Source organism: Diceros bicornis, chromosome 14 (assembly GCF_020826845.1).
Source record: "Diceros bicornis minor isolate mBicDic1 chromosome 14, mDicBic1.mat.cur, whole genome shotgun sequence".
NCBI classification, from domain to species: Eukaryota; Metazoa; Chordata; class Mammalia; order Perissodactyla; family Rhinocerotidae; genus Diceros; species Diceros bicornis.
This window is the reverse complement of record NC_080753.1, coordinates 30,768,776-30,781,608: the sequence shown is the minus strand read 5'-3', so window position 1 is coordinate 30,781,608 and position 12,833 is coordinate 30,768,776. Positions and strand designations below refer to the sequence as shown.

The 12,833-nt window shown below is 54.0% G+C and overlaps 1 protein-coding gene across 1 annotated transcript; it reads right to left on the bottom strand.

Moving 5' to 3' along the window:
* Nucleotides 1-4,590: 4,590 nt before the first annotated feature.
* On the bottom strand, nt 4,591-10,875 carry MLN (motilin). Its single transcript, XM_058555478.1, has 5 exons — nt 10,759-10,875; nt 8,765-8,881; nt 5,355-5,474; nt 4,981-5,047; nt 4,591-4,601 (listed from the first exon to the last, which is right to left on the bottom strand). Exons 1-5 carry the CDS (start codon nt 10,873-10,875, stop codon nt 4,591-4,593), a joined length of 432 nt encoding a protein of 143 aa, XP_058411461.1.
* Between the last annotated feature and the right edge of the window lie 1,958 nt (nt 10,876-12,833).

Here is a 12,833-nt window from a genome sequence, read left to right as displayed (position 1 = left end):
TTTCTTCCCCTATGCTCCCCTCCTCCCCTGCAGTCCCATCCCCTAGCCCCCACCTTGTCCCCTCCCATCCCCTTCCTGAGCCCCGGGGCAAGTGGGCCAGTGGTTTGCATTCCTGCTACTTGCTCAACCATGGGGGTATTCAACACTGACCACAATTGCTGGGAAAATTACAGCCTCAGCTTGATCAGGCTTCCGTCGTTAGCCTCCCATCTTGCCCCACTTAGCTGCTCCCATGTGGTGTGATTTCTCTCACCAAGTGTTGTTTTCCTTTTCCCTGCCTGTGTTTGCACGGAATGCCATGAATTTGATATAGTGATTGCCTAACACATATACCACATAATAGTATTTTATTTCTTTCTGAAGCACTGTTTGCATGACAAATGAGTTGGTAACATTTGTGCAATTCCTTGCAGCTGTGCAGTTCGATATATAAAGAATGAGCCTTTCGGCATCAATACTGGCCCTGTGTATTCTAAGAGGGCTTGAAACCGATGCTTAAACAAAGTTAACGTTACAGCGTTTTGCAGAGTTATCGTCTATTTCATCACAATGGATCTCAAGGCGATTTAAAAATATGTACTGAACTGGAGCCATCCCCAGGCGGTGGTCCCCAGTGTGGGCTTTGTCAGCCTTCCTTGTGTTTGGGGACACTGCTGCTGCTACACACAGCTAGGGCCAAATGACCCATAGCCGCACCCCAACCCGGTTGTCTTCCCTCTAGACTAGAACCCATCATGTTTGCAGCAGTGGCCTTTTGCCCCCTGTGGTCCACCCTTCTGCCTCCACGGTGGCTTCTGGCGGTCCCTGGCCCTGTCTTGCTGAGTTTAGTAAACTTTTGGTGTAGTTGCTACCACTTACAGCGTCTTTGCCAATCAGTGCTTCCCTTTCCCACCCGCTCCGAGAAGAAATCTCACAATCTGATTGAGAAAGTCAATCAGAAAAAACCTCACAAGTCAATCGTTCCTCCCAGGTCTTAGACCTTTCCATTTTCCTCCTGAACTCCCTGCTCCGGTCCTGCCCCTCCCTGTGTTGATAATCCTCTGTGGTCCGCCATCAGCATCCTGCGCCCCCAAGGCCCTTTTACGAGCTTTGTGAAGTCAGCTCATTGCTGTTCACTTTCCTCCATGCGACCACCTCCACACTTCCTTCACTGACCCTCGTGTCTCCCCAGCACGCGAGGGCTCGGCCTCCCGGCTTCTTTGCCACCACTGCCTCATGTCGGGAGCTGCCCCCAAGGCCCTTGGGGCCCTCTCAGAGTCTGCCTTTCTATGTCTTCCACGCGGTTCTTTGGCTGGGCCTGTCGAGTATGGGCACACATATTTTAAAGAAAAGGGCAATGTTGCAAAGTCAATGGCTGCCCTGCGTGCCCTCCTTTCTCATCACTTTGTTGTGGGGTTTTTTTAAGGTGAGCAGCTCAGCCTGTGGTCGGTCTTCCCGATGTATTAAAGGCAAAAGAGGAAAAACAAGCTCCAGTGTCTAAATCTACTTAGTAACCACATCCACACATTTAGCAGAGGTGAGGGCCGCTCAGCGGACGCTCTGCATTCCCGGAGGGCTGCCACGCGCCTGCTGTCCTGACCTCTCTCTGTCTCAGCGGAGCCTTATAATAATAACAGCCATAAATCTTTTAGTGGGTTCCATTCTCCTTCTCCTCCTGCAAAAAGCCCTGCACACATTTATCAGGTCCTTAAAGATGCTCGGGGACTGCGGTCTTGTCCTTGATCCACCTCGTCACTGGCCTCGTGCATCCCTCTCAGCTATTCTGGGCTTCCTGTGAACCACATCACGGGTGGTGTCACACTGCAGTGGGGGACACTGGGAGAGTGTGGTTGAAAAGGCGGGACAAAGTGGGTGCCATCTTGGGCTCCAGTTTTGACTGGAATGGCCCCAGCATCGCCCAACTTCCTGCTGCCTCATCTCAGTGCCCCGTGGAAGGGGACCGTCACCCTTTTCATCTCTCTAGGTCAACAAAGGGGCAAATACAGTCACAGAGAAACGTCAGAATGGGTTTAATGGGCGGTTATGTCACCTGCTTTTCATAATTGGTAGAAAATGAAAACTCTCGATCTTTTGGACACTCTCACGCTTTGATATCTGTAGGTAAGCGTTCCTTTAGAGGCATGTAATACATTTCCCGACGTCAATAACAAATTGTGTATGAAGAAAAATGTAATGCTTTCAGAACATTTTCTTTTGGGCTTTGTCCATGATTAGATTATACTAAATTACAGAGTACAGATATCAGGCAATTACTCTTTGCTTTTAACTATTCAATTTCATGGCAAATCCACGTACCTCAGTAGTTATAAAATCCCGCCAATGTGGTTACGGAGAAAATACCTCATCATCTCCATCTTGTGAAGCGAGGTTCAGCTTGCCCTATAATTACCCAAGGTCCTGTTAAGTGTAAAGTACATTTCAGATGAAGACGGGGGAATCTGTAACTCCGTAATTGCCAGGTATCTGGAGAGATTCTTGCAGATTTTGCTGGATAAACCTCAGCGAGATGTGAGGATGAGCAGCATCCTCTCCCTACTGCTTTCTCTGGTCTCTCTCCTGATCTCCCGATCCTGGCTGGGTCCTGGTCCAGGCATTCTATGGTATTAACCAAGGTATGTCTCTCTTTACTCCTGGTGTGTGAAAACATGGTCATTTTCTCTTGGCTCAGCTCACAGAATCCTCCCCAACCTCCTCCGAATTTTAATTTCTTCCAGGGCTGTGCATGTCCTGAAAGCAATCGAGTCAGCTGTCCTGGAAACTGGAGGAGCTCGTAGGAGAAAAAGAATTATTTGAACCCATTGTGAGAAATGGAACAGTGGCCAGAGGAGGAAAAGGAAAGAAAGGAGCCGACACATCTGAACAGGCGGCTGGGGCCCTGTGCATACAGATGCGGCTGGTGGCTGGGTCCCTGATGTGGCTCATTACCGAGAAGCACATCAGAGGCCGCAGGGTGTGGGTCGGGGACAACCTGGCTGCAGCACTGAGCTTTGAACAGGGCTGCTCTGCACAACAGACAGCACCCTCACGCTTCCCTGGTGCTGTGGTTGCTGAACCAATTCCCATGAACAAAAATGCAGACCGCCTGGGGCGACGTCTCCTGGAGGCTCTCGTTTCCCTCTGTGACACCTCTTTCAACTCTGCTCTACAACCCCCAGGATCTTAAGGAACATTCTCCAGAGGGTGCTGGGGCCCCTGCCCCAGGATTGGGCGCCCCCTGCTGGTGTTGGGGGAGGGTGGTCTCACTGTAGGAGGAGATCTGAGCAGAGGGTGAGGAAAAGACACCAAGTCTGTGTTTTCCACACGGAAGGAGACAGTGAGCATTTTGTTTTTCTGCTCCTTGGAGTGCGTTACCGATAATGGAGTAAGCTGGCGTGGTAGAACTCGGAGGGGCGAGGAGTCGTCTTGGCTCCACTTTCTCCCAGTCACAGCTTTATAGATTCCTGTGTCTTTGCCTCCTTTCTCTCCCCACATGCCCTGCTGCAGCCCTCTCTCTCCATTTATTGTGGGGTGTCCTGGCAGCATTTCCTGGGAACCCACAGCTGTGCTTGTGTTGATCGGCACGTGCCCTGGAAATTGTGTGAATGTGCAGCATGCAGGGGCTGGGTCCCATGTAAGGTTTGGGTGTTCCTCAGGAGCATTCAGAGCACCCCAAACGGGAGTCCTTTTTATGAGTTGGGGTCTTCTTGTTTCGGTAACTACTATCTGTGGCTAAGCCCTTAACAGTGGTTGGGGGGGTAGAAATACGGAACGGGCAGTGTCTAATTGCTGGTGACCTATGAATGGAGGGAGCTGCTATTCCTATACAGCCCCAGCTTATAAATAAATGAAACTTCATTAATGTAAAATTAAATTAGGATGAAATTTCCCATCCAGTTTTGTTTAGAAGGCAGAAATAAGTGGGTTGGCTGTGTAATTTTGCTGCGGATGCTGGAGCATGTAGTCACGAGGTGATAATAATAATAGTAATTTGCTGTTTGCTGGTGCCTCTGTCCCCAGATCTCAAGGCAGATACTATGACTTTGCTTTTGCAAAGGCTCATTGAGGTTAAAGGGCTAGCTGGAAGTTACTCAGTAAGGGGTTGAGTGCAGAGGCCTTAAAACTCTCTGGTTCATTAGACCTCAAGCTCATCAGTAAACAGAACATGGACCGGGATTCAGGAGACGCGAATTCCAGTCTTTGCTCTGCCACTGACTCTGTGTGGGCGTGAAATGCCATCTCTCTGGGCCTCTGTTTCCTCACCTGTAAAGGAAGCGCCGGTGCCAATCTTCCGATTCCATGTGTCCCAGCTGATATTGGAACTTAGAAGTTAGAAAAGGCACACGTTCTGCTCATGTGTGCACCATTTATGGCCGACTCCTTCTGAGCCTTATTCTTTTCCCCTTTATGCCATGACCTGAGTTTGACCTTTGGAAATTAAAATATTAAATAAAAGAGTCACTTCTGTATATTTCACGCTTTATTTGCTGGAGGGGGATTTTCTTGGGAGAGGGGTTTTCCTTCCAAGCCTAGCTGATGGGCCGTGCAGATTACAGGGCCTCCCTTGGGTGGGAGGGGCTCCCAGATCCGTCTACCTTCTCCCCGGAGCGGCCGTCACTTGGGTGCTAGAGAAAGCAAAAGGGGGTTTGCAGCTCAGTAGTGTCAGCAGGTCAGCTTATGAAACCGCCGTCTATACCTGCCTGCAGGTCCGAAGGAGGGGGCCACCCAGGATGGGAGGTTTTGCCAGGCTTCTTGAAGCTCTACCTCCAGCTTTCTCTGTAGCCTGGGGCAAATTGTTTAACCTCCCAGTTCCTCCACCTCTAACCACACTTCCTCCCTGCGCCTTTCCTCTCCTCCTAGGGACTGGGAGAAGTCATTAGTGGCTGTTTGTCAGATGGGACAAGTAACTTGGGCAGACCTTGAACTGGGCGTGGGCAAAGGGGGGCTCAAGACTTTGATTTGCAGAACAAATGAATGCAATGAAAAAATGCAGGCTTTTCTGACCAGACTGCACCAGGGTCTCCTTCAGAGTAACCAGAGCCTCGGTGCAGTTTTGGGAGGGAATGAACATCTGGAGCAAGGGGAAGGATGGGGGGTTGTGGCCCTCTGCCAGAAAGGCGTTTGGGAAATGGGCCTGAGCCATCGAGGCAGGGCCTTGAGATGCCCCTGGCTGGGGAATTGGGACTCCAAAGCCACCGGAAGCCATCAGAGCCCACCCTACTCTGTGACTGGGCTTCCCTTGGAGAAGGATGGTGCACTTGCAGAAGACAGCTTTATGTTCTCAAGTGCAAATGTCGTCCCCAAGCCCTGCTCAGCCACGCTCCAGGAATATTAACTGGGGTGGGCAGAGGCCAGGCCCCAGCTGCAGAGGCGCTTGCCCTCCTCATACCCTTCTCTGTAGACAGCAGCACCTTGCTCAGCAGCCCTTCCAGGGCCGCCCGGTACTTTTCCAGCTGCCTGGAGTTCATCCTCATTCCAATTTCCACAGAAGCAGTCAGCTGTGAAATAAGGCAGCGTTAACAAGAAGAGAGAGGAGCGGAGAGCACCGTTAACCCCTGGGTGCCTTACAGGTGGCAAGAGCGCCGCCAGGAGCCATAGCACCCTGCTGGCCCCACTCTCCCAGATCCTCTGGGGTCCTCTGGGCTTCTAGGGCCAGCTGGGAATTCTGGCGCCTTCCCCCAGTTCTAATAGGGGGCTGGATCTTGGAAGTCGCTGAGACCTGCTGGGAGGAGCATCAACAAATCTCCCCTGGTGGAGAAGATGGAACTGGAGGGGTGGGGTCGGCTGGAACCCCCCGGGCTCTTCATATGAGGAGGGAACTCACCCCACCATAGTAATAGCTAACCCTATGGAGTCTTACCGCGTGCCAGGAGTTGCTCTAAATGCTTCATGTATATTAAGCCTCTCAATAACCCTATGATGCAGAGACTATCGTGTCCGCATTTTGCAGATGAGGCAACTGAGGACAAAGAGGTCGAGTGACTTACTCAAGACCACACAGGTATTAAGTAGAAGAGGGAGAAGACGGTATACCCAGGGGACCCGGCTGCAGGGTCTGTGCCTGCGACCACCAGGCTACACTTTGTCTAGCACTATGGGGACATGAGTGAGACCCAGAGGAGCTGTCCGGAGGCTCTCCACCAGGAGAGGTTGTGCGGATGAGCCAGGGCACTGACTGACCTCCCCGTCACTCCCAGAGCTTCCTGGTTCGTGGTCTTGCCCAAACCAGTCAACAACTCAGAGATTCCCCGCATCTCCCGAGAGGAGTCCCAGGCCCAGCAGGCCCCCTGGGGGTGGGAAACGGGCTCGGGAGGCCTGAAGGGCAACCACAGAGACGTCTCCACGGGGCTCTGGGTTCGAGCCCTGGTATGCCGTTCCCTTGATGTGGTGACGCCTCTCTCTCGGCCTCCGTGTCCTCACTTGAAAATGAGGAGGCTGGACTGGACAATCCAGAAGGACCTCCTGGCCTATATATCATGGTTCTAGGGAGATGGAAAGGAGATGAGAGGTACCGCACCACAGCCTCCCCGAGAAGGATGTTACATTGGATGTAACCTGTACCATGGAGTTAGTGCCTTAAACTCTGCCTCAGGTGTGTGTGGAGGGCAGTTCTGAGCGAGCCACCCCTTTGCCAGCTGCTCGGCTTCCTCCTTGAGAGCCCAAAGAGCATGTGGGAAGGAGAGAAGCCTCCCCCCCACCCCCACTGAGTGCAGTGACAGCACCGAGGTCACTCTCTGGGCCACACTCTGATCTCGCTGTTTATGCACAGCATACTGTGGCGACCCGAAGGAGTGGAAAGATCACTGGCCAGTGTCCAGTGGGAGGCGGGAGGTGTCAAGTCCCACTCGGTTCTGCCCTGACCCCTGTGTGACCTTGGCCAGACCGTCACTCTCTAGATATCAGTCTCCTCCCCTCCCAGGTCCCTTCACAGGGAGGTGCCCCACGCTCAGTCCTGGAGCCCTTCCTTCTCCATCCACTTGCTCCCTCGGGGACCTTGAAAACCCATCTCACCGCTGATGACTCGCCCCTGTTTGTCTCCGGCTCTAACCTCCCTTGAAGGCCACACTCACGTATCTACCTGCCACGCAAGGTCTCTACCTGGATGCCCCTCAGGCATCTCACAATTCACGAGTCCAGTCTGACCTCCTGATCTTCCTCTGCAGCTTGCAGCCAGCCACAGGCTTCCCTGTCTCTGTTAGTGGCAGATCCATCTTGCCACGTGTTCCAGCCCAAACCTTGAAAACCTCAGCTTTTACTTTTCTCTTCCATCACATCCTATATCCATTCTTTCAGCAAATCCTGTGGGCTTCTACTTCCAAAATGTTTCCAGAATCCGACCACTTTGCCCTGCCTCCACCATGACCACCCTGGGCTGAGCCACTCTTTCTCTCTCGGATGCTGCAGCAACCTCCTCAGTGGTCTCCCTGATTCTGCCTCTGCCCCTCCAGTCTGTTCTCAACATGGAAGCTGGAGAGACTCTTTTAAAATGTAAATCACATCATGTTCTTCCTCTGCTCAAAAGCCCCCAAGGGCTCCCACCTCAGCAGTGAGGGCAAAGTCCAAACACTGGCCTCTGAAGTCCACAGTCTGGTCTCACAACCCAGGCTCACCCAGACGCCCTCTGCTCCAGCCACTCCAGCTCCCTCACTGCTCCCATAATGCACCGGGCCCACTCTTGCCTCAGGGCCTTTGCACTGGCTGTTTCTTCTGCCTGGATGCTCTTTCCCCAGATGTCCCTATGGTTCACTCCCTGGCTCTCTTCAGGTCTTTGCAGCTGCTCTGCTCACTCTATTTAAAATGACAACACACCCCATCTCCTTGCCCTGCTTTATTTTCCTCCCTAGCACCTGTCACTACTGCCACACTGTAAAGTTTGCTCATTTATCCTGTTTGTCATCTGTTGCTGGTCCTTCCAGGATCTTGTTTCGGGTCCCCCACTGGAGTGTGAGCTCCAAGAGGGCAGAGGATTTGTCTGTTTTGTTCACCACTCTATCCCCAGGGCCTAGAACCGTGCCTCACAGGGAGCAGGGGCCAAGCAGGCGTTCATGCCTGAATAAACATGTCTGTGAAATTTCATAGCTGTTCTGGACAAACTCAGGGCTCTCTGCAGCCCCCACAGCCTGTGCATCCTAATGGGCGCTGATGGCCCCAGCCCTGGTCCTGATGCTGCAGCGTCTCCTGGGCTCCTGTCCGGGGGAGGAACTGGCAGCCTGGTTGTCTCTCTCCTGAGGACTGAAGCTTCCTCCTGACTGTTCTCCTGCCTCCACTCTTGCTGCCCTGGATCTTTCTAGGTCGGATCAGCTGACTTCCCTGCTTGGAACCCCAGTGGCCTCCTGGATGTCTTGCCTGGCCCCCCAGCCCTGCCGACCTCTTGCCCTCTCCCAGCCTGCCCTGGCCTTGAGGGCCTCCAACCGACCAGGTGCTTCCTGAACAGGGCCTTTGCACTTGCTGTTCCTTCTTCGGATGTTCTTGCTTAGCTCTTTGCATGGGTGGCTCCTTCTCATCATTTAGGTTTCAAATCAAATGTCGCCTCCTCTGAGAGGCCTTCCCGGACCCCTTGCCTAGCCAAAGCAGTGCCCCCAGTCTCCACCCTGTCCCTCTCTTTCATACCTCCTTATTGGGGCCTAAAATGATTTATTGTCTTATCATCGGTGTCTGTCTCTCCCTCCCAGGATGGAGCGCGTTGGCTGAATATCCTGCTCACGGCTGTATCCTAGAAGGTTCTGTGGCTGGCCAAGGGAACCATCCCCTGACTAAGTTTCTCTGCATTGTCCCCCCGTCTGCTCACCTTGATAATTTGGTTTCTTTCTTCCCCTGCGACCTCTGCGGGGTCCAGAGGGCCCACCTCCTCAGACATCTGCTGTACGCTCGTGGATTTCTTTTGCCTTTTATTCCGCTCCTTTTCCTGGGGGCAGAGCACAAAATTGCCCAAAACCCGCCCTCCCTTGACTGCCCGATGGCCCTGTGCCTGTCTCTGCCGAGGGTGCTAAGTGGCCCAAGCCCCCCACAGGCCAAAAGACCCCCTTCTCCCAGGTGCGTCCTGCACAAGGAGCCTCAGACGCCCAGTGGCTTGAGAACAGCCCCAGCGTTGCCCACCAACAGGTCAGCTTGAAGAGGAACTCATGCCTTTGCAGTTCAAACGTTGCGCTCCGATTGCTACTGTTAATTAAGTGAAAGTGCTGAAAATAATGGCTGCCCTTCATGCGTATTAAGTGTGAAAATGTGTTTTTCTTAGCAAAGAGCCTATAAAAAAAAACGTGGCAAGACAGCTGAGTCTGCGACGGCGCCATGGGGTGGCCCGGAAACTGGAGTCCCTGGGCGGTGATTTATAAGAGGCAAGACAGGGAGATGAATTACGGAGGCAGGAGTTTGCAGGTTCTTCGTAAAAATCCCGGCGCCTGGGAATTACGAGGAGAAAAGCCACAGAGCAGATTGATGCAAAGGGTCCTTTGGTTGCCATTTTGCTAGTTGATATTCCACTGGGTTTGACTGCTTCTGTCCAGTCCCAAATCCGGCCTGGCTTCCTGCTTGCCAGGTCCCCGAACACCGAGATCAGACACACCCCATTCCTTTGGTTTCTCTAATGACACTCTTGAGAGTCAGCCTAAGCCTCCCCCAAGACGCAGTGATTCTAGAACAATTGGTCATCTCTTTGGGAGAGGGAGCCAGGGATGGAGGAAGGTGTGTTCAGGGCCCTCTGCATCTCCTCTCTCAGTTTCCATGTCTGTCCCTGAAGAGGGGAGCTGCGTCCAGCCTTGTCTCTGCAAGGGACACTGTTCACTGGGTCTGTGGAAGCCAGCCCGGGACAGAGTGTGTAGATACAGGGATGCACACAGGGCCACGCTACCTCCCAGAGAACTGACTTGTGTCTTTGTCCCTGTCGGATCCTCATTCTCAGACAGGTGGGAGATGAAAGTCCCATTTCTTCATCTCCTCGGTCAAAGAGAAACAAATGTCTGCACAAGACACTCAGGATCCCTTGATGTCTAAAGTGAAAGGTGCAGGGAGGCAGGTCCAGCTGTCCAGTTTTTCTTAGGCCCCACTGCCTGAGTTCCATTAAGCCTGCCTTGTTTTCTTCTGAGCTCAAGAGAAGGAGGCGTTGGCCACCACTACATGGAAAGCCACTTCTTTCCCATTCTGGACCTTTGCTCCCACCAATTCCTGTTTCCCTCTCTCCCAAGGCCCCCAGCTCAGCTCTCACCTCTTTCCTGCAGGCTTCCAAACGCGCGCCAGCCCACGGTGATTTCTCCCTCCCGGAGCTCAGCTCTTACCATCAGCATCACTTATTGGGCAATTAATCATGTCCTGCCTTGTGACATCTCCCTTTTATCTTCTATTGTTAGGGAATTTTTCATTTGTTTGTGTCTTGCTCCCGAGCCTGCTCCTTGAAGACGGGCGCTTCTTAGATGGCCCTGCATGTCTGGCCTCTCACTCCCGGCGGCCCTTCGTTCTAGAGAGATGCTCAACAAATATTTATTGGCTTGTTAACTGAAAATTTCCTCTGAAGGATGGGTGAGGTGGGACAGGATGTCGCTCGTGGGAGCCACTGACACCTTGGTGGTGCTAGTGAAGGAGCAGAGGTGCCAGGGAGATGGCTGGAGTTTGGGGTTATCGTGGGTCCTGGTCCTTCATGGTCTCCCTGGTGTCACCAGCAGAGTTGATTAAACATGGGTTTACCAAAGGGACACTTGTACCTTAGATAGACTAACACCACTCCAGCGCTGGACAGGGCTGTGTCACCTCGGCTGTGCTGGGGAGGCGGGCAGCCTGTGGGATTCTTACCTGCATCTTCTTGAGTTCACTGTAGGTGAAGATGGGAACAACAGCTTCTGTCTGGGAGGCCAGCATGGCGGCCGCGTGCACCACCAGCAGGGCAGCCACGGCCTTGTGGGACACCATCCTGGAGCCGGGCAAGGACAAGGAGCTCCTGTCACCAAGGTCAGGGTGCAGTGACGGACTGCTGTGTTGGAGGCAGGAGCCCTCAGCTCTGGCCCACGCCCCACCTGTAGCTGTGTGATCTTGAGCAAGCTGCTTAGCCTCTCTGAACTTGGGCTTGGTATGGGGCTTTACCAGATGAGCTCAGAGGCTCCTCTCTGCCCCAGAGCCTTGAGAGCTAACCAAGCACCTGGGAGAGGCCACCCAGCCTCCTGCCACATCCTGGGGAAGAATCATTCCACTTGTTGGCCCTTCTCTTTGTTACAGGCGAGGTCTTCTGGGGTCAGCTGGGCTCATGAAGGGAGAAGGACCTCATATCTCAGAGAAAAAACTCCTAGATTATCAACAGAACTATGCCCAGGGAGCCCTCCCTGCTCCCTGAAGCAATTAGGGTGACAAAAGGCATGGGTCCAGGCCCAGATGGCCCAGGCTCTACTTGGGAGCACTAGGCCAAGACCCCGGGTCTAGAGAGAAACAGGCTGAGACCCTCTGCCCACGTGGAGACAGAGCTAGATGGACAAGTTCAGCAGCACCCAACAGCTGGGAGAGGGTCTCCTCCCCTCTGGGGCCAGCACCGGCCCTGGAACAAGCCCCGCCCCAGCTCCAGTGAGTCTAGCTGCCTGTCGGCCACCATCTAGAAACAACAGGGAGGGCACCTCCTCCCTGCCAGCCCCCCGCACACCCCTCAGAATGCCATGAGTGCTGGTGGGGTGAGGGGGGCCCTCCTGCATCCCAGGAAGTGGGTGTGGCTGGTGGGAAGGTGGGCTGCAGAGACCTGCCGGGGGAACAGGTGGGTGTGGTGGCTGCAGGGGTGCAGAGGCTTGAGAAAGGGGGTCAGCTGGGCAGACTTTGGGCAGGCTCAGGATGGTCCTGTGAGGGGGGGGGTGCTGCTTGCTGGGTGCCAGCCTCAGCTGTTTCCTTACACCACCAGTGCATGGCATCTGTTCCAAGCCCTCTCCCACGATCCTCACACCCACCTGGGAGCAGGTGCGATCTGGGGAGGGGAGGAGACCTGGGGAGGTGAAGGGGCTCATTCAAAGGCAGTAGGGGCTGGAAGCCTCCTTCTGAGGCCCGTTGTTTATCCCAGTACCCCACTCCACACTGCCTCTGCTCACAGAAGGCGGAGAAGGGCATCGCAGGGGGCAGGCCTGCTGAATGTATCTTGGGTGCCAACATTCCTGTGCTGGGCGGGCTGTGGAGCACAGGGGCCAGACCCCCAGAGCAGAGAGGGGAGACCGGGGCAGCCTCTGCTGCAGCGGGGTGGGGGTGACTACAGGGTTCCAGATAAAGAGCTTCCGGGGGTCAACTCGGGGCTCCCACAGCCTTGGGGCAGCCTGGATTCCGTTGGTCAGAGAGGATCCTGCCCTGAGCGGGCCTCAAGTCTTCTCTGCAGGTCCAACCCAACTCACCTTTTGGACAGAATCTTCCAAGGCTTGTGTCCTGCCTCCTGTGCTGGGACCTGTCCCTCGGTCATCTGAAGCCACCTCCTTTCAGCACAACACTCTCTCTGCCTTCTTGTGACTCTGCTGACCTGTCCTAATTTCTCTCTCCATCTTGCGAAGACTCCATGAGCAAGAACACGAGAGCTCAGACAGCCAAAGTCTCCCGGGCCAGCTGCTTACAAATTCCCAGGAGGGTGGGAAGGACCACCCACTCACAGAAGACCACCCTGGGAGGCCGAGGCCCTGTACTGAGCCCAAGCCCCAAGCCCCCAGCCCCAGGAGGCTCTTTAGGGAACAGAGGGCAGGTGGGGGTGGGGAGCTCCAAATCCTGTTCCTCCTCTCCGTTCCCATCCTTTCCCCACTGCATCTCGGGCCCGCGCTCCCTCCCAGTGGAGGCGGATGTGTCACATTTACGGCGTCCCATTTCCTTCAAGGAGGTGCTATAGAGCCCTTTTCATTCTGCTGTTTGCATTTAATTCA

What these genes read in the sequence shown, in the direction of transcription:
- MLN (XM_058555478.1), bottom strand. Translation starts at nt 10,875, where the DNA reads ATGGTGTCCCACAAGGCCGTGGCTGCCCTGCTGGTGGTGCACGCGGCC. An exon ending in AAAGAAACCAAATTATCAAG is followed by an intron (nt 5,475 to 8,764) that starts GTGAGCAGACGG and finishes CTTATTTCACAG; the next exon opens with CTGACTGCTTCTGTGGAAAT. An exon ending in CAGAGAAGGGTATGAGGAGG is followed by an intron (nt 5,048 to 5,354) that starts GCAAGCGCCTCT and finishes CCCTTGCTCCAG; the next exon opens with ATGTTCATTCCCTCCCAAAA.